We start from the raw sequence: 23,961 nt of genomic DNA on the forward strand, positions 1-23,961 counted from the left end.
CTCCGTCGTCACATCCGTCGTAAACAGAAATACGGTCTAGGAAGTATTCGGTCAGTGGTAAGAAAAGTAATGCTAACTAATATTCAGTGTTTTCTTTATCGTTAAAACCCATTCAAGGAGAAGCTAGTTCTGTTACAATTCATTAGAAATCCATAGCTAGTTGCAACTGCTGATAATCGGTTAAGTCACTGCCGTAGATGATTTAACAGCTACTCTACAGTATTGAAAACGATTGCCTGCTAGTGCTACAGTACTAGCTACCATTGCTGCTAACACAGCTACTAAGCTGTCCTAGCTAGTACTGTAATAAACAGTCTAGGTTGACTAGCTAAATTTGACATGCACTGCTATGTTAGCACTATTTGCGATCTCAAAGCAGCGTCCCCTGATTTTCTCAACTGTTTGGCTACATCAATGATGCTACCTATAATTGCCAGCAGTAGTAGGCACGAACGTTAGCCACTGTAGTTACTGGGATTTCTAACGGCTAAACGCTAGGTTGCTTATCGTAAACCCAGTCTAGCATCATAGACAGTAATGTAAGTATTAGCTAGGTGCATTACTGGGTTTCGAGACAACTGGTGAAGCAGACTGCCCATTCATCCACAAATACGCATAAGCTTTGTAAAGTGTTACATTTTGAGTGGATGTATTTCTCTTCTAGCAATGGAGGGCTCCAAGTCCTCGAGCACCACCATGCAGGTCAGCTTTGTGTGTCAACGTTGTAGTCAACCTCTAAAGCTGGACACATCATTTAATGTGCTCGATCGTGTTACCATTCAGGAACTCATTGGTATGTGACCTACACACATAGACATTTACCTTGCCTACCCATATCGACAGACATGTATCATTGTGATGTCTAGCCTACATCACATAGTTGTTCTTTTTTTATGATTCGTCAGCTCCATTGGTCACAGTTACACCAAGCAAACAGACTGACAACCACGAAGGGGAGAGTGCACCAGAGGTGAGATACAGTTGTGTATATGTATACCCCTCAACAAATATAAAAAGCACCAAACTCATTGGAGTTAGGGGAATAATGCTAGACTCAGAGAGAACACTAGCTTGAGGGATATATCAGAAATTTTTCAACATGTCTTCATTTGTCCAGGAGACCTTTGTGGAAACAAAGCAGGATGGGGTAGCAAGGAAATACATCCCTCCAGCAAGGTAGGATGGTCAGCTAACTTCTGCCACTTTAGTGATTTTGTGCTTGGCTTATGCATACCTTAGTCTATACTGTTCAATATTAGCTACGCACTCCTAGTTCTCACCAAGCATGTCATGCTCTGTTAGAATGATGTCCACAGAAAGTGCCAATAGCTTCACTCTGATTGGAGAAGCATCAGATGGAGGCACTATGGAAAACTTGAGTCGCAGGTTGAAGGTGAAATTGAACTATGTCATTGATAACTTATTTAAATGGCACAATTGTATGTTATGGCTGAAAAAGTATATGCACAATATTCATAGGGTGAATGTCATTTTGGTCGATTTAGTGATGATCTTGCTCATCCCATTTCCCTCCCTCATAGGTGACAAGTGACCTGTTTGACATCATGTCAGGGCAGACAGATGTAGACCACCCACTGTGTGAGGAGTGTACTGACACCTTGCTCGATCATCTGGACACACAGCTCAACATCACAGAAAACGAGTGTCAGAACTATAAGTAAGCGGCCTTAACGGCACAGTGCTGACAATTCACAATAATTAATGGGCACAAATCCTTTGAACAAACACCACAGGTAAATTGAGTGAGTATGTGTTTGCCTTCGTCTCTTCCCCCTTCCGAGGAACTGTCTGGAGCTACTGTCCCACCTGCAGGTGGAGGAAGAGGAGACCCTGCTGAAGGAGCTGCAGCAGCTCCGGGAGGAGGAGGAGTCTCTGGTTCAGGAGCTGGAGACGGTGGAGGAGCAGCGGGCTGCGGTGGCTGCAGACCTGGCTCAGGGCCGGAGCCTCTCTCAGCAGCTGGACACAGAGGAGCTACAGTGAGTGTGTGGGTGGCAGGGATCAGGGATAGATGCATTTACAAACATGGGGTGTGTGACGGAAAGAGGGAGGACAAGCTTACATAGCGATGGATAGACGGCCTTACGCAAGTAGTAATAACTCCCTTCATGAGGGTTTTTTGATAAATAAAAACTCCACTGAGAAACATATTAAGCACTTCAGATAGATTACCCTCTTACCCCCCTAACCCCCCCCCCCCCCCCCCCCCCCCCCCCCCCCCCCCATCTGACAGGCACCAGAAGGAGTATAGCGAGTTTAAGCGGCAACAGTTGGAGCTGGATGATGAGCTGAAGAGTGTGGATAACCAAATGAGATACTGCCAGATCCAACTAGATCGCCTGAAAAAGACCAATGTCTTCAATGCAACCTTCCATATCTGGTAAGTGCACATATGGACACACTTTATTGTATTTCAGTTCAAAATTGACATTATATAGGTGAACTTCATGAGTGACACTGCCCAATTGAATTTAATGTATTTATTTAATCCAATGCTTCCACAACATGTTAAAGCTGAAGTTGACGTGATGTGTAACCGTGTTGTTTCTGTGTGTTCTGGCACCCAGGCACAGCGGTCAGTTTGGAACCATCAACAACTTCCGCCTGGGCCGGCTACCCAGCGTACCCGTGGAGTGGAACGAGATCAACGCTGCCTGGGGGCAAACTGTTCTGCTGCTCCATGCCCTCGCCAACAAGATGGGCCTACGCTTCCAGAGGTCACACCTCACACATGGGGGAAATCACAATGTTAAGATGTTGCACATATGAAATTGATTGTGAGTGCAACGTTGTGTAAATGTTCAAATATCTCCACAGATACCGCCTGGTTCCATACGGAAATCACTCCTACCTGGAGTCACTAACAGACAAAGCCAAGGTATGGAAATCATGGTTATGCTTCTTACACATGCTTCTACTGCCATCTGATGTAAAACATTTGGATGTACCTCACATCCATAACTAATTTCCATCCTTTGAAGGAGCTCCCACTTTACTGCTCGGGGGGTCTGCGGTTCTTCTGGGACAACAAGTTTGACCATGCCATGGTGGCCTTCCTGGACTGTGTGCAGCAGTTTAAAGAGGAGGTGGAGAAAGGGGACACAGGATTCTGCCTCCCTTATAGGTCAGCAAGAAACCGGCGAATCATGACGTTCAGTCACTCTAAACTCTTGATTTTCATAGTCTTGACATAAAAGCAGTTCTTTATTTGTTGTTTATTCATAATACATTATATATTTTTTAACTACAAGCTTGATGTAGACAGACCTTGATATGCACTTTCACTGGTCTTAATACCAAGAGCTTCAGGAGTGGTTTCTGTGGATTTCACCCCAAAACACAAACTGTGGAAAGCAATGTAACAGTGTGTTTCCCCCCCCTGCTGGTTCTCAGGATGGACGTTGAGAAGGGGAAGATCGAGGACACTGGAGGCAGCGGGGGCTCATACTCAATCAAGACCCAGTTCAACTCTGAGGAACAGTGGACCAAAGCACTGAAGTTCATGCTGACAAACCTTAAGTGGGGACTGGCCTGGGTCTCCTCCCAGTTCTACAACCGATAAGATGAAGAAGCGCCAGCATGATAAAGAGGAAATATATTTTTTGAATGTGACTTGACTTTCAGAAAATGTCCGCCTGGTCTCCCCTGCCCTTATCTGGGGCCTGCTTCTATTCCAGTATCCTCTTGCATCCAGTGACATGCCTCAATAATTATGTTGTAATTATTGAATTAACTGGATAGGTCTACAATGTTTTACCCAAACCTAATTGAGTCCTGTGAGACTTCAGGGACACAATCCAGAGTTGAATCTTCTCTCATAGTGAGTGGATCCCAAACCTATCTACATCTTTGTGCTCCTGAATTGTACTGAAAAGATCTGTATTTGCGTGTCACATTGCAAGGATCGCAGATGAGCAAGAGTGAGCCAGTTTAAATTATTTGAATATTATTCTTATTAGTCATGGCTTTTGGTGGGCAAACGGCTAAACCTAAAAGATTTTGTGCACGGTTGAACACTTAAATTTGTCTTTGTTTGGACGCTGTCAGAAGAAATGTTATTTTTCATGTCCTCTTAACATTTGTTAGATATGTGTTACATCTTTCATATCAAACTTGCAGAGTGCACTGAGTGTTAGGACCTAATGTGATTTGGTGAAATTGGCACTTTCATTTAGTCAACCTTTATTATTTTGCTACTACTCTTCTGTTGGATGTCTAGTGATAAGTGATATCACCCAAGGCAATATATGCCTCTATCACTGTGTGATGCATTGTATGGTTCTATCCCTACACAAATAATGTCATGAACCTAGACCTACTTATTCAAAACACAACATTGCATCCTTGTGCTACAGCAAGCTAAAGCAAAAAGCAATAAGGAATGTGATACTATCAATATGTGTCATTTTGCCATCCATATATTTAGCATGTTTCTTATGCATTATCTTGCCATTGCACTGACCCTGTAGTAATAAGCATTAGTGTTATTACATAAAAGTAAACTATTTTAGACCATAATTGGGTTTCTGATACCTTGTTGGCATTGAGTTATGGTGTGCATATTCCAATATTACGACAAAAGTAATTCAAGTTTCTCTTCCTGCAGAACATTCTGTTTGAGAGATAATTCAGGTTCCACACTGTACTGTTATAATGTTGCAAGTATTTCTTTGTCTATGTACAATTTCAATTCTAACACTGCATGATTTGCAATAAATTCCTTTTAATTGATTCTGCCTTAAGTCATCCTTTTCAGAGTAACATGACAAGCCAAAGTCTTACCAACGGTTGGATTTAATGTTTATATGCAGTTCTGCTGAGGCTCCTCCTCACAACACATATTAGTAGATTTGGCCACCCTTTGAAAGTTAAGAAAAACATTAGGGAGGAAATCTCATGAAAAAATATGGACTGAACCACCGAAAATAAGAAGTCCACTTCCAGTTCAAAATCCAATAAAATATTCAAAACAAGCGTCAAACGTGACAAGCCTTCCATCAATCTTCACGATGTCAACATTTGCGTGCTTAATGGAGATGCCGTATCAGTTAGGCATGCCTTGAACTTTGGTCACCAAAGAGAAATCCCCCATTCTTCCGAGTCCTTCCAAAAAAGTCCTCAGTTCAATGTTCACAAGGCATTTAAATTGATAATTCTATTATTTAGAAATATAGTCCAATGTATGATACAGTTTCAAGCAGTAACGGATGAAAAGAGCAATGTTTCTACTCTCGAAAAACTGAACGGAGGTGCTTGGTCATCTCAACTTCCTCTTGGTTGAGATTCTCCTGGGCTTTTGACATGTAAGCTGCTCCTCTGTACAAGCAAGGGTTTCCCTTCTTTGAGACACGGTGTGTGTGTGTGTGTCTTTGTCATGCATGCTGAGGCAACCCAGTTGGGTTCACACACTGGCCCTTCATTTAGCTGATTTGGTATTCGGAGCACTTCGGTCTTCCTCCAGCAGTATCTGCTTTTAGCGCTGCTCTTTGTTGTTCACCCTATTCATTGTTCTACCCTCCTTCATACCATCAGTCTCTCCCAGTCCTAACCAGAAGAGCCAGGGAGGAAAGAGGCTAGTGTCTATTTTGGTGGTACGTCCTCCTCAGTTTGAGGCACTGCTGTTGTAGGAGCTCGAGGTGGAAGGCATGGGCGGTGCCAGGGGCCCACTGGTGCCCAGGGACTTGCGGATGTGGGGCATCAGGAAGGGGTCGCTGGCCAGCTGCAGCACGTCGATGCGGTCCTCCTTGCGGTAGGCGAGGCAGCGGCGTATAAAGGCCTGAGGCAGACAGAAACAGGGAGGAGGGGGGGAATGAACCATGAAAATTTGAAGGTGTATACAAGTATTGAGCGTCTTTCTGCATGTTTACAGTTGACTAGGTCTGAGCTTGTGTGTGTGTGTGTGACAGAGAGAGAGGGGGAGACAGTAAATGTGAGGTATGTAACTAGCCATGTTCAGACAATTACCTTTGCTTCTGTCGTGACAACGGGTTTGGGAGGAAACTGCACTTCTGTAGCCTTTAGGATAGTGTTCTCCTGTAGGATGTCCTGCTGAGACTGGTTGTGACCAAATGGCTGTAAAGACAGAAGAGCAAAGAGGAACAGTCAGAAGAAGACCAATGGAAACAACGTGCACCAGAGTCATCTGCACTTTGAGTCGGGGCATTCAGAGCTACCTTGCGTCCATAGAGGCTCTGGTAGAAGATGACCCCCACGGACCACACATCCACCTTGTTGGAGATCTTAGGGGGTTCCTTCCCAACCACAAAGCACTCTGGGGGGAGGTACCTGAGAGAGAGAGCACACACGGTCAACCATGCCTGGACCCAGTTGTGAGTCTGCCCCAAAATATCCAACAAATGATGAAGCGGTGGAATGATCTGTCTTGGGTGGAGAGGGTCGTGTGTCCTCACCAGTATGTCCCCGCCCCCTGGGAGGTCAGCTCCATCCCATCCACAGAGTTGTAGCTGTCGTCATCCATGATCTTGGACAAGCCAAAGTCGGTGATCTTGATCTCACCGCAAGCCGTTCCGTTGACAAGGAGGATGTTGCCTACCAGGCCGTGGAAGAGAGGAGAGAGGGAATTTCATGTGATGCGAAAACTGCTGAGGAAGTTAGCTCTCGGTTTACATTATCCCTGATCCTATATGTGCAGCGCGGATGTAAGCTTAAATATTAGGGGAGACAAATTCAGTACATGTGATATTCTCTCTTATGTACATTTCAACTTGTGAAATGAATATGCCGCCGTCAAACGTGAAAAGCTAACCGGGTTTGAGGTCGTAGTGGATGATGGGCGGTCGGATCTCGTTGAGGTACTTGAGGGCGTTGACGATCTGCATGATGATGGAGCGGCCCTCCTTCTCTGACATCAGCTTGTGCTGCTTCAGGTAGAAGTCCAGATCGTTCCCCTCGCAGTACTCCAGCACCGTGCAGAACCTGGGGTGGAGCAGGACCACAGAATGAGCTGCCACGCTCTTCAAAAGCTAGGATTGACTAAATATATATACCCAGGTCATTTGTGAAATAACGGATACTTTTATATGTCAGTTTGAACGTTGTGTCGTTTTAATAGTAAAACGAAATAGATACTGGAAGACTCACGAGTCTGTGTCAAGCGAGAAGTAGTCGTAGAGTTTGACTATGCGGGGGTGGTCCAGTTCCTTGTGAATTCTGTACTCTCTACACGCGTGTCTGAGGACACGCACAAAGGGTTATAAATATTAGAAAACTGTTTTCATTTGGATGAAAGTATTTCCAATCAGCCCAGTACCTATGACAGAAACATTCAAACACATCGTTTCTCTTTGAAACAGGGAGGACACTGAAAAAGGAAAAAATGTTTGCCAGTATCAACAGCTTGTATTCAATGATTTAAACCTCCACGTCTGAGACATTCGTGAGGATTAAGTTAAAAGCCCCTTTTTCATGGATGGATCAACAAATGGGAAAAGCTGACAGCGAGCAACATTGGGGTATTAAAACATGAAGAACGTGTTGTGACTTACTTGTGATAATTCTCCTTCTTCTCATCCCTCCAGTTCTTGTTGAGCTGGTGGATTTTAACAGCTACGTATCTCTGTTCCGTTAGGTCGAAGGCCTGCAGAGGGGGAGACGGTTGAGAGCAAACCAAGACAAACCCAACCCCCCTTCAACCTGATGTGGATCCAGCTTCTTACATTTGAGAGGTCATTACATGCTCCAAGAGAAGCATACGAGAGAGAAGCAGTTCTAACCTTATAGACTTCACTGAAGCCACCTCTTCCAAGTAAATATAATAGAAGGTATCGGTCATTTAACGTAGGATGGTCTTTGAATCTGTGGTAGAGGGGAAACAGGTCAGCGAACAACCTTAACACATCATCAACACCAGTCTACATAACACCAGGACATAACCCAACGTCCGCTCTACCAACAAGGACGAGGGGGTCAACACATGACAAGGCTGACAGTGTGGAAAGGTTAGCCAACAAACTGAGTGCTGAAGGGGACGTACTGCGAGTTGTCCTCGTTGTGTATTCTCTTCAGTTCCCGGATGTGCAGGTTCCTTACTCGCTCCAACCTTTCCAGCTCTGCCTGAATCTCCGCCTCTTCCTGTGTCAGAGCAGAGCACAGAGCAGAGCACAGAGCTGTCAATCATTCGTTTGTGCAGGCATGGGGCCAGGGTGGACACTCAGTGAAGGACAGGAGTGGAAGAAATGTGGAAGTACCTTTTTGAGATGGCCAAGCCGGAGTTTGAAAATCTCCTCCTGCTCGTGATATTCTGCAAGCGACAACCTGGAGGATAAAGAAGTAAAAAATTAAAACTCCATATTCAGTTTTATTACCACAGTAAATCTTTTGGTTAGACACATGATTAGATACACTTTACCTGAAAACATTGAGGTGTGATTTTGATTCCATAACAGTACATTAGTCCCCCATTAGTCTAGGTGACACCAGACACATTTAGGAACACCAAGCCCACAGTGTTTGTTAAGAAGATGTGCGGACAGAGAGAGAGACAGACAGAGACAGACAGAGAGACAAAGAGACAAAGAGACAGAGAGAGAGACAGCGAGGTATCAGAGAGTACTGACGCTTCGTTCTCCTGGCCGTTGCTCTTGCTCTTGCGTTTGTTCTGCTCTGGGCTGGGCAGGGGCGTCTGGGTGGCCGCGGGGGGCTTCCTCTTCCCCAGCAGCTTGCGCTGCCTCTCGATGTCCTCCCTCTGGGTGTTGATCCTCTCCTGCTGCCTGGAACACACAAATCACATGACACAAGTCACATGACTGGCTGCCGGGGTCTGCAGAGGAAGATGTGCCAGAACGGCTCAAATTGGCACCGTTACCGTGACGGACCGAAGTGCTCATGTTAATTAATGTGTGTTGCTTCTTCTCTTGAATGAAATAAACATTAAGACACCATCAAGGATGCTGTGAGGGGGGTCGAGAACACAATCTTGTTCCTGTATGCAGCGTGTTTCCATATACGTAAAAACATATTTGTGTGTGTGTGTGTGTACTACCGCCTACTCCATCATGTTGTGTGTGCGTGTATGCGTACTTGATGAGGTTCTGGAAGGCGTAGCCGTCGGTCCACTGCTCCGTGAAGGAGGCTCCGTGTCTCACGGTGGTGAAGTGACCCAGACGCAGCCTGTCCTGCATGCTCTTGTCTCTGCACGCCATCTTCTCCTGTTTCGACTACACAGACACACGCACTCAGGCCTCTAGCAAACCTGCTCATCACAAACTTATAACCCGATATATATTTGATCGAGTATTCATACAACTTAGTGTTGATATGCAAACATGGGTTCAATTCTGCTTGGTTTTCGACATCAAGGAGAACTGAAAACACACAGAGCTGCAGCTCTTGGTGTGTGTGTGTGGCAAAGTCGACGAATGTTTCAAATTCTCCTGGATTTCCACCTCGGTTGGATCCCTTTTTAAACCAAGGTCTCAAAGCATAAGACACACACACACACATATAGCACACACACACACACCTTCTCGATGAGCAGCTTCTTGCTCATGGTGACACACTTGTTCAGGCGCTCCTTGTATCGCTCCAGCATCCTCTGCTGCTCGTCAATCTGCCTCCTCAGGTCACAGTTGGCCTGAGGACACGTAAAGTAGGACATTTCACTTGCTTTGGGTACAAGAGTACACTCAATGGATGAAATGTCAAATGAATTGCAGCCGTTGTTGTGTACCGATGATTAATGGCATGATTTGATACGTTCTTACCCTAAGCAAGTCGTCTATCCTTCCCTCTTTCTTCTCCAGGTCGGAACTCTTGTTGTTCTCTAGTGCTGTTAGCTTCTCTATTGTCAGGTCCGACTGCAAAGGACCGCAAACATTCCATCAAGATACATTTAAACGGTTGCAAGATTTTAGATTTACAAAAAGTCCTGGGCTTTACTGAATCTGGGTGTGAAGGCAAATATTCTAAACCTTACGTGATTTTTGGCACAGTAAAACGTGTTTTAATACAGTTAACAGAGCAGACATGAACTTTGTGCCAAGGACTACTGTGTCTATGCCATCTGTGTGCTGGTGCAGGTGGACGGGCAGGCAGGCTGACAGGACAGGACAGGCCAGGGGAGGGAAAGAGAGGGCATGATGGGGTAGGCTGGCTGGTTACCTGAGTGGCTTTGTGAGAGGAGGAGTAGGGCAGCGCTGGCTTTAGAGAGGAGGAAGAAGAGGAGGAGGGGTCCGTGTGGCCGGAGCCTGTTGATGAGGGGCTGCCCTGCTGGACCTGACCCAATGAGAAAGAGGGAGGGGGGCAAGGGAAAAAGACAGATTTTTTTTTTAGAGAGAAATATGGAATTGAGGTATTTATTCTTAAAAAGGTGTACGTTTCCCAAAGTACATGAGTTGAACTTGGTGGCGATAATTGCACAAACACAAAAGTTAGTGGAGTTGAAATGAATGAAAGTTAATTATTGGGCTGTTAATTATGTATTACAGCAACAGAGGGAGAAAAAAAGACATCCTGTGGAGCTCACCGGCACTGGGGGGTTAGAGAGGGAGTGCTGAGGTGAGGAGCGCACCAGTGGAGGGATGCCCCGGGCTGGACTGGTGCCTGGACAACTACCACCGGCAAACTGAACCAAGGAGGGAAACGATAGCAGAACGAGAACGAGGGAGGAAGAGATGGTACGGCACAAAGAAGAGAAGAACGAATGTCAGATACAGCGAGAGAGGGGGAGACAGTGCGACAGAATAGTCATTTTGAGAGTTAATTCCAAGACACGGAACAAGCCCAGAGCTAAGGTTAGGTATGCACAAATAAATAAATCAAGGCTATGTTTTTGAAAGATGTAGCCCTTGACAGGTCTTTGAGACGATTGGCACGTATAGGTACAATATTCACTCACCTCAAAGTAATCACTAATTTTGTGCCCTCTCGCACCTCCTTTACCTGTAAAGGAACAACATTGTAAATGACACATTGTCTATGCGAGTGTTGGCCAGTTTGCCTGCTAGCAACTGAAGTAGGAGAATAATGACCCTGTCCACTGTCATACGGCTCTCCTTTCCTTTTCCTCGTTCTCTGGTCATTGGGCTTCTTCTCTGGTGTCTGGGGGCAGAAAAAGACAACTCGGGTGAACTCCTTGCATTGAAACCCAAACGTACCTCCATTACACGATGCAGAAAATCACCTCATCAGCATCATTTTGAAATGTTCCCTGACCAATCACTGCACAAATTGCAATACTGTTTACCGTGGATACCAATACACGATTGACATCTTTTGTGATAACCTCCAGCTGTCCCCATGTACTGACCTCCAGCTGACCCCATGTACTGACCTCCAGTTCCTTGTCACTCAGCGAGCCCACACTGCATAGACTCTGGTTGGATGATTCATTCTGTCCCGAACCCTGGAAAAAGGACCGAAGACTAGTAAATGATGATAGGCCTACATGTTGTTGTCAGGCATTAGCAACCCATCAAATACTAGCTGAATTATGGGATGTTGCTCATTCAAGAAAATCCCTGTGCATGACAAGTTATTATCCAACGCCAAGTGATCCAACTTTGGCAATAGGCAGTTCCATAGATACTCAATCACATCCAAAAGGAATCATCGTAACCTGTAAAATCATAATGATTATGTAACACTTGCATTGGCTCATAGCCACGTGATTTTCCAATCATGTTTACTTGCAGTAGGCTGCATTGCTTTGTCTGGCTGGTGACTGGTCAATGATTGTCTACAGGGTACCTTGCATCTTGCCAACAATCTGCTCAAACTAAAGATGACTGATAAACAGATAACTGGGCTGCCAGAGTTGCCTGCTCAAGGTTGCACAGCCCCATCTGTGATACACATTCTCTTACATAAAAAAGGCAAAGAAAATGCACAAGCCTACGTCCATTGCACGGACACACATATGCAGGAGCACTCAGTCAATACTGTCCTTATGACACAAACGCACTCATTTTCACACAAACACACTCTTCCTACACACAGGCTGTTTCTAGCCGACACCAGCCAGCCAGCCAGTTCTGAGGCCCAGCAGTCACATGGGTCACATGCTCCCCGGGGGCCACCATTTTCTAACACACCGAAAGCTCAGCTCAAAAGACACACGCCTGCAGTGTGGCTGGCAGACTGTGGGCCCCGGTACTTCAACAATACTGTTCTCATTGTCAGACAGCACAGGCCTTTTTCACATATCAGCACAAAACTCATTAATTTTGATCAAATGCCCAAATATTTATTTAATGGATAAGATCTTAGGACCATTTAATCCCCTGTGTTTCTTAAAATGTAGCCTATACAGGTTATATTTCTCTACATGTTATTGGCATAAGGTTACAGTAAAAAAAAATAGGTGAGACAGGAACTTCAACAAAAGATCTAGGCCTTATGGTGTTAGTGGAGTGGGGAAGAATCCAAATGTTCAATGTTGAAGACAAAGGGCTATGGATAACAGAAGGATGGGTTATGTAACAGGATCTGCAGTGTAAATTTGGGCCAATCAATGGAAGTTTATAAGTGTTCTGCTCTACCCTGTTTGACATCTAGGACACATTCAGACACTAGAGGGATCAGGAAACGGCCCAATTTGGCCAGTGAATTTAGAGACGATTCCATTTTATAACATTTCTCCCATACATAATCCCTTAATCACAGATCAGTGGGGTCTCCACCTATTATTAACCTTCCCATGCACCTACATATGGATGTCAGATATGTAAGGGGTAATACATAGACAGACAGGGGGTAAATGCTGTGTGGAAGTACATTTAAAGATGCCGACCTTGGCTACTCCGACTCCTGTGAAACGGGCCTCCAGCAGTTCCTGGCGCCGGGGGTCCAGACTATGCAGCTCTTCCATCATGTCTGCGGGAGGAGAAAAGGGTTAGAAGATAAGTACATTGATCAAAATGCATTAACCTCACACTCCAGTTTGAACAGGTGAAAGGACTTCAAATTCCAACATGATGCAACGAGGAATGACTCATTCTTCATCCGAACACTGACTCAAACTACTGCTACACAGCATTATTATTACACGATAAGCACAACAGCAATGCCAAGATTTATCCAGGGTATCAGTTGGTCCAATTACCTAGGTATTATGTAACAAAAGGTTGATGTACTATGTTGACTAAAACCCGGGGGTTTTATTTTGATAAATTATCTTTAAAATGGACAGAGCCCCTGACTTTCTTCTTCCTCGTAAAAGAATAATATTTCCCAAGCCAGGAATCAAATAAATCATTTGGCAGGGAAAAATAACCCATGGAGCATTCTAGACATTCAACACATTAATCAATGGATGGATGACCCAATAAAATCAGACAATATGCTTTTAACTAAACTTCAGTGGATCAGGGTTATTTTGTAAACAACTGACATAATACATTATGTATACTGTATAGACAACATGTAGCTTCGAATACACAAACACAAAGCAGATAAAATATCAACACAGCTGTTAAAAACGAGTCTGTGTCATGAAATGTAATGAGTGGCAACACCCAACTCTACAACCCTTTGACCCATTTTCTTGTCAGCTAGTTTAGTTAAATAGCTAAAAAGCTACCTATAGCAGGGCAAGCAAATGTTTTGCGTTGTTTAATTCCTATGTGAGATAACAACTAAATGTGTTGCTAAAATGTTGTGCTGGTCTTAACTAGGTAGCGTACACGCGAAGTAGTAATGATGTTAGCTGACTAGTAGCTACCTAACTTGATAGCTTACTGTACCTGACTAGCTAGATCACTAGACTTACCAGCTCTGCTAAATTGGTTAGCTAGAGTGTAACTTCCAGTTAATCTAGCCTAACGTCGATCTAGCATTTCAGACACTACATCACTGGCAAAAGGCAAACTATCAACTCCACTGACAAAAAGCTGGTGAAAAGACAACTTTTTTTTCGTTAGTTGGCTAACATGTTATTGAGCTAGCAAACATGCTAACATAAGAGACACATAGCTAGCTACCTGCACCGGTGTCACTTCCCAGTCGAGGGCTTTATTTAGTCCTTCTCTCGGGCTCAGGCTGTGGTTGCTGTCCCTTAATCTCTCCAAAGCCCGGACACTTCACACAAAGAACCGTTCAATACAGCATGGTCCGTATTCATGTAGCCAACTAGGACTTAAAAAGATAAAAATGCACCCATAGCTAACCAACTAGCCAGGTAGCAAAAAAAAAAATGATGGCCCGGGATCCTCGAGGGTTTCCACGCCCGCCTAGCCGCCCCTGCACAGGCAACCCCGGGGTTGTTTGTGTATCTTCCTTGAAAATGGCCTGATTGTTGTTCTATCTGAATATCCGCTTCCAAGGACGTCGAATGACATTTAAATTGCCATTGTGCCGCAGTTATTAGTAAAAGACGACAACTTTTTGACCCCACTTCTTGAAATAAGCTAAGCTAACGTCACTAGCAAGCTAGCTATATTGAAAATAGCAAGCAACCTTTTGGCCAGCTAGCATTATTAGACTGAGTCGAGCGATTAAAGATCAGAGATGGGTTCAATCCAGAGGCGAGCTCAAGAGAGACAGGGTTGTGTACTGCTTCATTTGCAGTGCACCATGAACCCCAGATCCCTGTCCACTTGATCCTGTACGACTGTTCGGATAATACAATATATGACACAACGTGAATGATTTGAAAGCTAGAGTGGAGGGACCAAGACAACAGAAATCACAGGCAGGTTAATTTTATTTTGCAGATAAGTAGAGACTGCTGACTCAAGTCGCAGGGATGCTGTTGCGTATGAACAATTTAATATCACTCCGCCAATACAACTCTCAAAGTATCAATCTCATTAATGGAATAGATATTGACCATAGCCTATTAATGAAACTTTGTATAGCCTAGTTAGATTGTAACACATTTTTGTCAATTTCAGTTTTACATTCTGAATTCTCCTGCACTGTAGCTAACTCTAAAAACGACACCTACCCATAATCTAAGGTAATCAAGTGTATACAAATATTATTTGTAGGACTCTGTCCTGCTCAGATACCATGTTGATTAAATATGGACTTTGAAGGGTTGATGTGTGGCTACCCTCTTTCTATTATCCTCTACAGTCCCCAGTGGTGCTGTGGTAATACTAGGTAAAATACACTCACAGGTGCCCACATTTACCCTCCACTTTTGTATCACAACTTAATATGAATGTTTAGTAAAATTCCAATCAAGAGTTCTAAGAACACACTTTTTAAGGTTTTGCATGTGCTGTTGCCATAGTCTACCAATGGTAGCAATATATAAGAGCCCAGAAGATGGAGACATTGCTGTACTTCACGCACTAGTTTATTTGTACTGCCTTTAGTTGAATCTATCTTCTGCAGAAGACAGTAGCAAATTTACACTAAGGACATCGTTATTCATTTTACATTTGGCTAGCCTACCTTTCTCTCAATTCTACATAGAGTAGTCTAGGCTAGCACAATCTCCAGCGTTATCACTCTTTCACACCCAACAGCCCTCTCCATTATTCTAGCTTTTAAAATTGTATTTCAATCTTTCTATTGCTTTATTTTTTTATTATTATTCTCTCCACCCTTTCAATACTTTTTTTCGGGGAATGGATTATCCTTCTTTCTATCACAAACTTTTTCGATTAAGGTTGTCACCTATTATCCTTCTATCATTGTACTTATTTACAGCTTTCTTTCTTTCACTCATGTTCAAAATGATTCTCTTCATCATTCTTTTCCCCAAAATATAAAATTTCCCTCCATCATGCTTTTTCTAATATACTCTATCCTGCTATCTAAAAATTGAATTTCTAAGATTTTGGCAAATAGATATATTACACTGGTAACAATTTTCTTTTTAGCCTCCATGTTTCCAAGAGGAATATGTATTAGATGAGAAGATGCTACTTTATTTTTCCTGACGGCAAATTCAGGGAGACAGGAGCATGGTGCAAAAAGCAGCAAATCTGATCAGCGGAGACAACATTGTAGGGCGCTGTCCACCTTTGCTTAGATTGGCTTGAGCCATAGACTTAGATACAGGCTTGAGCTCATCAGCAATTGCCAGTGTGTATTATTACTGATCAAGGTACGACTGTAATGGTACTCGACCTCAATAAAGAATACTTTTGTCCAAAATTCAGCGAGTTACGGTTCTTTTGGAGCGGAGGCAGAGCTAATAAGGATGATTTAATCTTCAAAATAAAAGACAACACGCCTTTTGTACTGGTAGATTTCATTCATGTAATATGTAATTTACACGTTTGACTATTTATGTATTACTTAGCTTAGCCACAAACTCATCACAACAAAATGGGCACTTCAGCACACATTTCACACACACAAGTATTTTATTGCCTGACCTTTATTTTGGAGATTTCATAGCGCTATTGGTGCATCGTGGCACTGGCAACATTACTAGTTACGAGCTGAATTTTTCTGCGAGAACCCTATCAACATACTTTCTGCAATCAATCTTACTTAAATAAATTAAATATTTTATTGAAACCCCATGATGGATGCAATATACACCCAAGGCATATTGATGGCTGAAACTCTTCAGCAAAAAACGAAGAGTCAAGAAAAACTTTGGCTGATTGCCACTCACCTGGGGGACCCTAAAGCTGCCTTCCTTCTCATCTTTCCATTGGCATATTTTCTCAGCAAAAAGACTGGAGCGGCTATTGTTTGGGTAGCAGCTATAACTGAGTGGTTCAATTTGATATTTAAATGGTAAGACTCCAGCGTAATTGGAACAGAAAAGCTAGCCAGCTAGCACCTATAAGTGTATCATTCAGTCAGGTGTCTTATCATCTCATCTGAATGTTTGTTTTCTGAATGCATATTTAGCCAACCTGAAGTTGTATTCACAAATACAATATTCACATTTTTACGCCTATATTTGATTGAACAGTTAATGTAATATTTGCTTCTTCACTTCCGCATTAAAGCAAGGTTCAACCTTGTTTTCAGTCCCATGATGAAACAACGGTTGGAACCTTTAAACATTTACTGTGCTGAGGGCATAGATACAAGTAATTAATGTTTTATCGTATTGGACAGGATGCTCTTTGGGGAGAGACCTTTTTGGTGGATTGGAGAATCACATTTATATGAAAATAACCCTCCCAAGGTCAATCAGTTCGCCTCAACTTGTGAAACAGGTCCAGGTAAAGGATATGTACACAATTCTATAAAAGCAGCCTATCTTGCACGAGCTCCTGTTTCCCTCTACAGCTAAACAACATTGTATCATTTATCTGTAGTAAAAAAAAAATGGTGTTGTGTTGAATTTTGCATGAGTTCGTCGTTAAGATTGAGTTTTCTTCTAATTTCGTTCAGGCAGTCCATCTGGCCATGCTATGGTTACCGCGGCAGTCTGGTGGGTGATGGTTTCCTCCTTGGGTTCACGTCTGTACTCTCGTACACACAGGTACTGAATGTCCGTTCAAACCAGTACAAATGTAAACATGTATTAATTAATTGCAGCATATTTATTTCCCCATACATATAGGGTGAAATGAATAATAATTTCTCTCCATCTAATACAGTGTGCTGATAGCCGCAGTACCCTACTTGTTTTATCTGCTCCTGTTGGTTGCAGTTGGACTTTCTCGTATCTTCATTCTGGCTCACTTTCCCCATCAGGTCATAGTTGGGTCTTTGACAGGTCAGAATGCCATTATCTTTCAAATTCAACTTTATCTAGGCACCTGATTGTAGAACATGTGATATAAGACAACATGGATTATGTTTAAATTGAAAACACATTTTTCAAACAGGCTTAATTCTAGGAGTAATTTTGAGCCGTAGGGTTCCTGAACATCGGCCTTTACGGTTCTATGTGTGCTGCAGTTTGGGCCTGCTCATTGGTACTCTGCTGTTCCACACAGCGCTAGGGCAGCTGGGGATCAACCTATCATGGTAAGTCTACCTCTTCTCACCTGCTTATGTGCTATAACAACTATTTGTTATAGAGTACATTGATGTAATCAAACATACATTGCCTATTTCACAGGTCCATTTCATTGGCTAAGAAGTGGTGCTCCCATCCTGAGTGGATTCGGCTGGACACTGCCCCCTTCTCTTCACTCACACGCGACTGTGGTGCCATTCTGGGTTTAGGCCTGGCCCAGCATTGGAAGCCCGAAGGATGGACTCTCCCCTGGGCCCCCAGAGCTCTGTGCCTGGCCCTCTCCTCCATGGCTCTCTATCATGTCAACCGCTTGCCACTTCCCATCCAGCCACAGCCTCTCTTCTACGGCCTCTTCTTTCTCAAATTCATCATAGTGCCCCAGGTGGTCATGGTCTTTATACCTGGGTTGGTGCAACTGCTGACTGCCAAAAAAAAGAAGGATTGAAAATGAACCTCTGAGGACAAACTTGTATTTTCATGGACACTCCTAAAAAAGGTAGATAAACATGGACTTTAAAGACAGAACAGTATTAAGTTATTTTGAATGACTTTCCTCCAGTGCATCTATTGATGCATTTGGGAATTAAATCTATGCATTGTATGATTCCTCTTCATATTGAATACCACTCATTGTATTGCCTTCTTTGTAAATCTTATCAAATGGGTAAAGTGTTTGTGGTAGTGTCGGATTAAAACAGTGCCATCATCTGGTCAAACCAAGGGAATTATTTTAGTCATTGTACTATTCGATGCTTGTAGATAACAAAAAAGCTTACTCCAAGTGCTTTTAGTTTACATATGCTGTTAAATTGCATTATTAACTTCAAAAGTAAATAAAATAACTGACATGCCGGACATGTTGATAGCCATTTATAAATATGTTATTCTTCAATACATAGGTCGACTGTACAGATTACAATGTCATCATGGAATAGAAACACATTCTTTTTATTATTGTTTTCAATTAAACTTTTTATCACAGCGCTCTGAAAGCCCACATGTACAGACAAGAGAACTCTGCTTAGCAAGCAAATACATTAAAACAAAATAAAAAATAGAAAACTTCAGTTTGTCGGCGTCTGTCAAATGAGATTGAAGGAAATGGATAAGGAACATTTCAGGACAACTGTCTTCCTACTGTTATCCCATACCCCAACTGAGTATCACCAGAATCAGGACACTATACATACCAGATGGGTTTTTGTTAGAGCTCAATTAAATCATAGTACATGCATTAGGCTATATACAGCAAACTCATTTACATCAAACAAATACCCTAGGTTCTCAAGGGTAATGCTTCTGAAAGAATATTACAATTCATACATTTGATTGAATAAATAACTGTTAGATACCTCTCAATAACATATATAACTGGGGGAGTCACACAGGGTCTCTGCAGACTGTTCTCCAATCAGGGCAGGGCTATTCTGTTCTCCAATCAGGACAGGGCTTTTCTGTGATGAGGACAGAGCAGTGCAGTTCACTGGCAACACTATGGCCTACCTCGCTTTACTATGTCCAAAGTAAATCCCGCCTGTCTGTATGTCTGTCTGTCTGTCTGTGTGCCTTGTGTAACTCCATGAGTTGCAGTGTGGGTTGGGAACAATTTTATTAAACTCCCTTTTAACAGCTAACTCACTCTGCCTCTCAGTTCAGCACTCTAAACCCACTCCGTCGGCAAATATAAAAATATGTTTGTGGTGAATGGATCCTTTGTAGGAGATTATTTTGGACATAATTGCACAAATTAGACAGTTTGTTTTCTTGCATGAATATGTTTGAGGATGGAACAATGGTTCTGAGAAAGAGACTGCTGGTCTAACATCATAAAAGACGTTTGGAAAAGACCTGCCTTTGAGAGAATCTGGAGTTGGGTTGAGTGCGATATTTCAGACGGTATATACAGCCAATACAAGTTGTGCTATATAGTACATACTATACATCTCTATATATTTAAAAACAATGTTCTTTATGTTATGATTCATTTCTACTTCCTTTTCCTTCAAACAATAGTAATCCTTTATCAAATGTCCATTGTAGGCCCATCTGACCTACACACATCCACTTACTGTAATCTAAATTCAAAGTCAGTCATAACAATAAAATAATTAAATACGTAAAGTGCACCTTTAGTTAAGAACTTCACAGGCAGTAGTGCAGAAAGGGTTGAATAATACAAAATTAAAATATAAAAGAAAGGAGAGATACCCAATTCAGTTTAAATACTTCACATTGTCTTCAAATAATACATCTGTACTCTGACATTACCTCTCCATAGTGGTAAATGCAAGAGGACCTCCTAACTTTGGCGCTTACGTGACCTTCACTGCTAGCTATGTAATTTAAACCTGAATATTAAAAACAAACAAAAAACAATATGGATTATCCATCAACAAATTATATGAATTAATTTATGTAGTGATGAGAAAATACAATAAATATTTACCAGCCTAAAATTCTGTGTCTGATACAGTTCAGTTCATTACTATCTCAAAACCATAGTTTGAATACTGCAAAGCTTGAAAGCATTTAAAAATAATGACATTATACAAGCACACTGTTTTGCAAGTATTCAAAGGTGTGTCATTGTTTCTGGCTTTTCTTAGAGGTTATGGGAAACAAGTGAAGGGACTCAGACCATGGCAGTTAGACAGTTGTTCATCATACTAAAGGTATATTATGAGTTGTGTTCAGTACATTTAAGTATAATGTATTAATACCTAAGCTGAATATGAGTACATGTACTGTGACAAAAACAAATACATGTCACAACAGAACATGGTAAAGCAAATATGACAAATACAATTAAATGAAACTCATAATTCATAGATTATGAATGGCCCTCATTTCCACCATGTTTTCTTTAAAATACCCTTTCCCAGTATGAAACAAAATAGCTTAAGACTGGGAGAAACAAGAATACAATTCAAACACAAACTGTTTGTTTATATATATTTACGTATATAGTACTGTGGGTTTGCTTGAAATCTGTGAGCAATTTACAGTACTCAACATATATTAATGTTGTATTACATAGAGCCTAGCAACCTTGATTAAGAGCACACTTTGTATACTAAGGATAGAACATGGAGTCCAAAGGTTCAGGAAGTATCTGGCCTACAAACTACACACAGTAGTATGACCTCACTCGCTCCCTGTGGAAGTGCACATGGCTCTGTTTTAGTGTAGACATATCTCTTTACCAAGAACTCTCCCGTTTATGTGCAGAGTTTGAAATGTCACCACTTCTTGCTTCTCTGTAAGTAGTTAATCTGTAAGTCTAACTGACTGCCAATGTTTGTCCGTATGTGATAGTACAGTAAGTCAGAGTTGTTTTGAATGAATCCATCAGATACCAAGGTCAGAAATGATGACTACCTCCCTCCCCATCCCCGCACACACCTCTCACACTCGCACACCTTCACTCACACCCTATCCCACACACCCCCTCACACATTCGACTCCACGAACGGTCTCTTTGGTTTGATGGGGGACGGAGGGCCCTGCCTCGAGTCGCGGGACAGCTGCCGGTACATGTTGTCCTGGTAGGCCTGTGCTACTGGCAGAGTTCTGGCCATCTTGACGTCCGGGTAGGTGGGTGCCTGGCTCACCCTCTCCAGGAGATCCCCTCCACGAGAGCCGTTCGCCAGCTTGCTCAGCGAGGATTGTGGGGAGTAGTAGTCCTCTTCCAGCAGGTGTCCATTCTGGGCATTGTTGGTCTTGTTGTAGTAGGCGATGTTGCCTAGCGACGTGGGAGGGCTGTAGGTGGAGCCCTGCGTCACCAGGTTTCCAGGCGACGTGGGGCTGATGGCCGAGTCCATGGAGGTCATGGCCCAGGGCCGTGACGGCTGCTGCAGGTACTGCTGAGTCCGTGCTGTCTTGTCTATTATACCCATGAAGGGCGTGTTCCTCGAGCGGGTGGTCTCGCCCTGGTAAAGCCCCCCGCCACCTCCCTGTGAGGGTGAGATTGGCGAGATGTCATCACAGGAGCGCTCATATGCTGCCTGCAATGGGATCTCCATCTGCTGAATGGAGTTGGAGGGCCTGAAGCCTGGGGTTAGATTGCAGGTTGAACCCGTGGAGATGTTGTTGCTGGAAGGGGAGAAGCGCAGGCTCACGCTCTGGGAGTGGATGAGAGGCCTGGGAGTGGACATGTTATGCTTGATCTCGGTAGTGTTGGCGCTGATGGGGCGTCTCACCATGTGGGAGATCTCGGGCGAGCCCAGCTGGCACTGGGGCAGGGCATTGGAGCACTCCAGCTCATGCTTTGAGACAGGGTAGTAGGCGGCTGACTGGCTACGGCTTATCTGGGGGGTCTGGCTGTAGCGGATGCCCCCGGGGCCCCCACTGCTGGCGCGGTAGGCTGAGGAGGGGCGCTGGGGTAACTCGTCCTTCATCAGGCCTGACTCCATGACCCCTCCTCGACCCCCGTGCTGACAGAGGGCCCCAGCACTCAGGCTGCCCTGCACCTGGGTCATGGGACGCCCGTCCAAAGAGGGCTGGTAAACTAGCCGGCTCTCCACATCCACAGAGCCCCCCTGGTAGCGGCCGCTGATGGGGTGCCCCATCTGGCCGTAGCCACTGTTTGGCTGGTTGGTGCGAACAATCTGGGCCATGGAGGGCTGCAGACGCAGGCCCTGTACCTGGGGGTGCTGGGAGGACAGGGAGGCCTGTGAGGTCAGCTGGAAGGACCTCTGACTGCTCATCTTAGACAGGGGGGATTTGGGCCGGCTGGGGAGCTGCTCCTGTTGGTAGCGCACAGGAGAGCCCGACTGAGACCTGTACATACAAACGCTGTCCACGGGGGGGCTGGCTCTGTACTGCGGCCCACGTCGCAGAGGGGAGGGTGGGGGGCTCTGCTGTTCTGGTGGAGGGCTGAAACGATAGGAGGGCTGGTTCACTGGGGAGGTGAGTGGGGGGCTGTGCCGGTAGTGGGAATTCTGGTGGGTGGGGGACAAGGAGGGTGAAATGGGCTGGTAGGTTTGACGGGTGGGCGAGGACATGGAGCTGGAGGTGGGATGGTAGTCATAAGGCTGGCCCAGGGGGGAGCCCCCTGAAAGGTAGACCTGGTCATGGTGGGTGGGAGAGAGCGGGGGGCTCTGGATGATGGGCAGACTGGAGGGATTGGACAAGGCCTCCAGCTCCTGCTCCAGGTAGTCCTCATCCTCAAACAGCTCCTGGACGGACTCCATGTCCTCCAGCCTTGGCTCTGGGGGAGGGGGGAGGGGCATGTCCAGGATCAGCTCCTCCTCTGGGGGCGGAGTCGGGGGCGGTGAGGGGAGGGGCTCCAGCTCCTGCTGCTCCTCCAGACTGAGCTGGTGGCACTCTTCCTCCACCCGTAGCAGCAGCCGCTGGATCTCACGGTTGTTGGGGCAGTGCTTCATGGCTTCATTCAGGTCCTCTAAGGCTTCGGGGAACTGCCTGCAGAGGGCCGGACAAGGCATGTTTAACATATGGCGAAGTTATAGTAAAATGGATGTATGATGGATTTGAAACATGAGCAGATGATAGAGCATGGCCTACCTGCTGCTACGCTTGGCACGAGCCCTGGCATAGTAAGCTTCGTAGGAGTTTGGTTTCAATTCCAACGCCTTGGTAGCAAATTCTTCAGCCATCCCAAAGTCCTATAAATGGCAGTAGCAGGCATGAACAGAATAATCATAAGGGTCAGATACTGGTATGAAACATACTATAAATAGATTGGTAGACAACTTCCTGGACAACTAAGATTTTAGAGAAAAATATTCGAAGCTTTCATCACAATTTTTGAAACTCACGTATATTTTCCGCCGACATCTGGACAGGTTAAGGAAAATAGAAACTTTGAGCTCCCCGAAAGCTTTCAGGTCCTCACTGAAACCTTCACGTGGGAACTTTTTGAGGGCGCACTGGTAACGCTGTGCAGCCTCCTTCACCTTCCCCTTCTGTCAGAGAAACACAGAGACACCCTTCTAGTGAGACATCTACTGATGTCAAGGAGACAGTTACTCCTTTGGCAAAAAAATGTCATCGTAATGTCATGTCATTTGCATTGGTAAATTGATTTGCAGAAAATGCTAAATACCGAACAAAACAATTGAAAAGACATTTGAATCATGAAA

The 23,961-nt window shown here is 44.1% G+C and overlaps 4 protein-coding genes across 10 annotated transcripts in view; 2 read left to right on the forward strand and 2 right to left on the reverse strand.

Moving 5' to 3' along the window:
* Positions 1-2: 2 nt before the first annotated feature.
* becn1 (beclin 1, autophagy related) lies at positions 3-4,749 on the forward strand. Of its 3 annotated transcripts, none has more exons than XM_047031907.1 (12): positions 3-57; positions 665-793; positions 906-970; positions 1,118-1,176; positions 1,303-1,393; positions 1,542-1,678; positions 1,803-1,997; positions 2,252-2,398; positions 2,586-2,735; positions 2,836-2,896; positions 3,000-3,142; positions 3,412-4,749. In XM_047031907.1, the coding sequence occupies exons 2-12, from the start codon at positions 667-669 to the stop codon at positions 3,578-3,580; spliced, it is 1,344 nt and encodes a 447-aa protein (XP_046887863.1). In that variant the 5' UTR covers positions 3-57; positions 665-666; the 3' UTR covers positions 3,581-4,749. The 3 variants fall into 3 exon arrangements, with proteins under 3 accessions (XP_046887863.1, XP_046887864.1, XP_046887865.1); XM_047031908.1 differs by having other exon boundaries at positions 17-66; XM_047031909.1 differs by having other exon boundaries at positions 27-50.
* LOC124475365 (serine/threonine-protein kinase tousled-like 2) lies at positions 3,768-14,657 on the reverse strand. 2 transcript variants are annotated; one of them, XM_047031905.1, is made up of 21 exons: positions 13,956-14,657; positions 12,767-12,849; positions 11,309-11,380; positions 11,007-11,076; positions 10,874-10,917; positions 10,502-10,600; positions 10,138-10,251; positions 9,741-9,833; positions 9,500-9,610; positions 9,058-9,194; positions 8,595-8,747; positions 8,226-8,292; positions 8,012-8,109; positions 7,752-7,833; positions 7,524-7,615; positions 7,120-7,209; positions 6,785-6,954; positions 6,429-6,567; positions 6,192-6,303; positions 5,983-6,090; positions 3,768-5,794 (listed from the first exon to the last, which is right to left on the reverse strand). In XM_047031905.1, exons 2-21 carry the CDS (start codon positions 12,845-12,847, stop codon positions 5,621-5,623), a joined length of 2,106 nt encoding a protein of 701 aa, XP_046887861.1. In that variant the 5' UTR covers positions 12,848-12,849; positions 13,956-14,657; the 3' UTR covers positions 3,768-5,620. The 2 variants fall into 2 exon arrangements, with proteins under 2 accessions (XP_046887861.1, XP_046887862.1); XM_047031906.1 differs by lacking the exon at positions 10,502-10,600.
* Positions 14,658-16,315: 1,658 nt separating this feature from the next.
* Positions 16,316-20,262, forward strand: g6pc3 (glucose-6-phosphatase catalytic subunit 3). The gene is made up of 6 exons (XM_047031902.1): positions 16,316-16,677; positions 17,008-17,114; positions 17,287-17,377; positions 17,496-17,614; positions 17,727-17,868; positions 17,963-20,262. The coding sequence occupies exons 1-6, from the start codon at positions 16,457-16,459 to the stop codon at positions 18,303-18,305; spliced, it is 1,023 nt and encodes a 340-aa protein (XP_046887858.1). The 5' UTR covers positions 16,316-16,456; the 3' UTR covers positions 18,306-20,262.
* The window catches only part of tanc2b (tetratricopeptide repeat, ankyrin repeat and coiled-coil containing 2b), a 69,888-nt gene continuing 64,711 nt past the window's right edge, over positions 18,785-23,961 (reverse strand). For all 4 annotated transcript variants that reach the window (XM_047031898.1, XM_047031899.1, XM_047031900.1 and 1 more), the window contains 3 exons: positions 23,638-23,784; positions 23,384-23,484; positions 18,785-23,281 (listed from right to left, as the gene is read on the reverse strand). In XM_047031898.1, coding sequence (XP_046887854.1) covers positions 21,310-23,281; positions 23,384-23,484; positions 23,638-23,784 — 2,220 coding nt within the window. In that variant the 3' untranslated portion in view covers positions 18,785-21,309. The remainder of the gene's footprint in view (positions 23,282-23,383; positions 23,485-23,637; positions 23,785-23,961) is intronic.

Source organism: Hypomesus transpacificus, chromosome 13, assembly GCF_021917145.1.
Source record: "Hypomesus transpacificus isolate Combined female chromosome 13, fHypTra1, whole genome shotgun sequence".
NCBI lineage: Eukaryota > Metazoa > Chordata > Actinopteri > Osmeriformes > Osmeridae > Hypomesus > Hypomesus transpacificus.

What these genes read in the sequence shown, in the direction of transcription:
- g6pc3 (XM_047031902.1), top strand. Translation starts at nt 16,457, where the DNA reads ATGATGGATGCAATATACACCCAAGGCATATTGATGGCTGAAACTCTT. An exon ending in AACTTGTGAAACAGGTCCAG is followed by an intron (nt 17,115 to 17,286) that starts GTAAAGGATATG and finishes AATTTCGTTCAG; the next exon opens with GCAGTCCATCTGGCCATGCT. An exon ending in CATAGTTGGGTCTTTGACAG is followed by an intron (nt 17,615 to 17,726) that starts GTCAGAATGCCA and finishes TTTTTCAAACAG; the next exon opens with GCTTAATTCTAGGAGTAATT.
- becn1 (XM_047031907.1), top strand. Translation starts at nt 667, where the DNA reads ATGGAGGGCTCCAAGTCCTCGAGCACCACCATGCAGGTCAGCTTTGTG. An exon ending in AACGAGTGTCAGAACTATAA is followed by an intron (nt 1,679 to 1,802) that starts GTAAGCGGCCTT and finishes CCCCCTTCCGAG; the next exon opens with GAACTGTCTGGAGCTACTGT. An exon ending in ATGGGCCTACGCTTCCAGAG is followed by an intron (nt 2,736 to 2,835) that starts GTCACACCTCAC and finishes ATATCTCCACAG; the next exon opens with ATACCGCCTGGTTCCATACG.
- LOC124475365 (XM_047031905.1), bottom strand. Translation starts at nt 12,847, where the DNA reads ATGATGGAAGAGCTGCATAGTCTGGACCCCCGGCGCCAGGAACTGCTG. An exon ending in AAATTAGTGATTACTTTGAG is followed by an intron (nt 10,601 to 10,873) that starts GTGAGTGAATAT and finishes TCCTTGGTTCAG; the next exon opens with TTTGCCGGTGGTAGTTGTCC. An exon ending in GCTTCAGTGAAGTCTATAAG is followed by an intron (nt 7,616 to 7,751) that starts GTTAGAACTGCT and finishes CCCCCTCTGCAG; the next exon opens with GCCTTCGACCTAACGGAACA.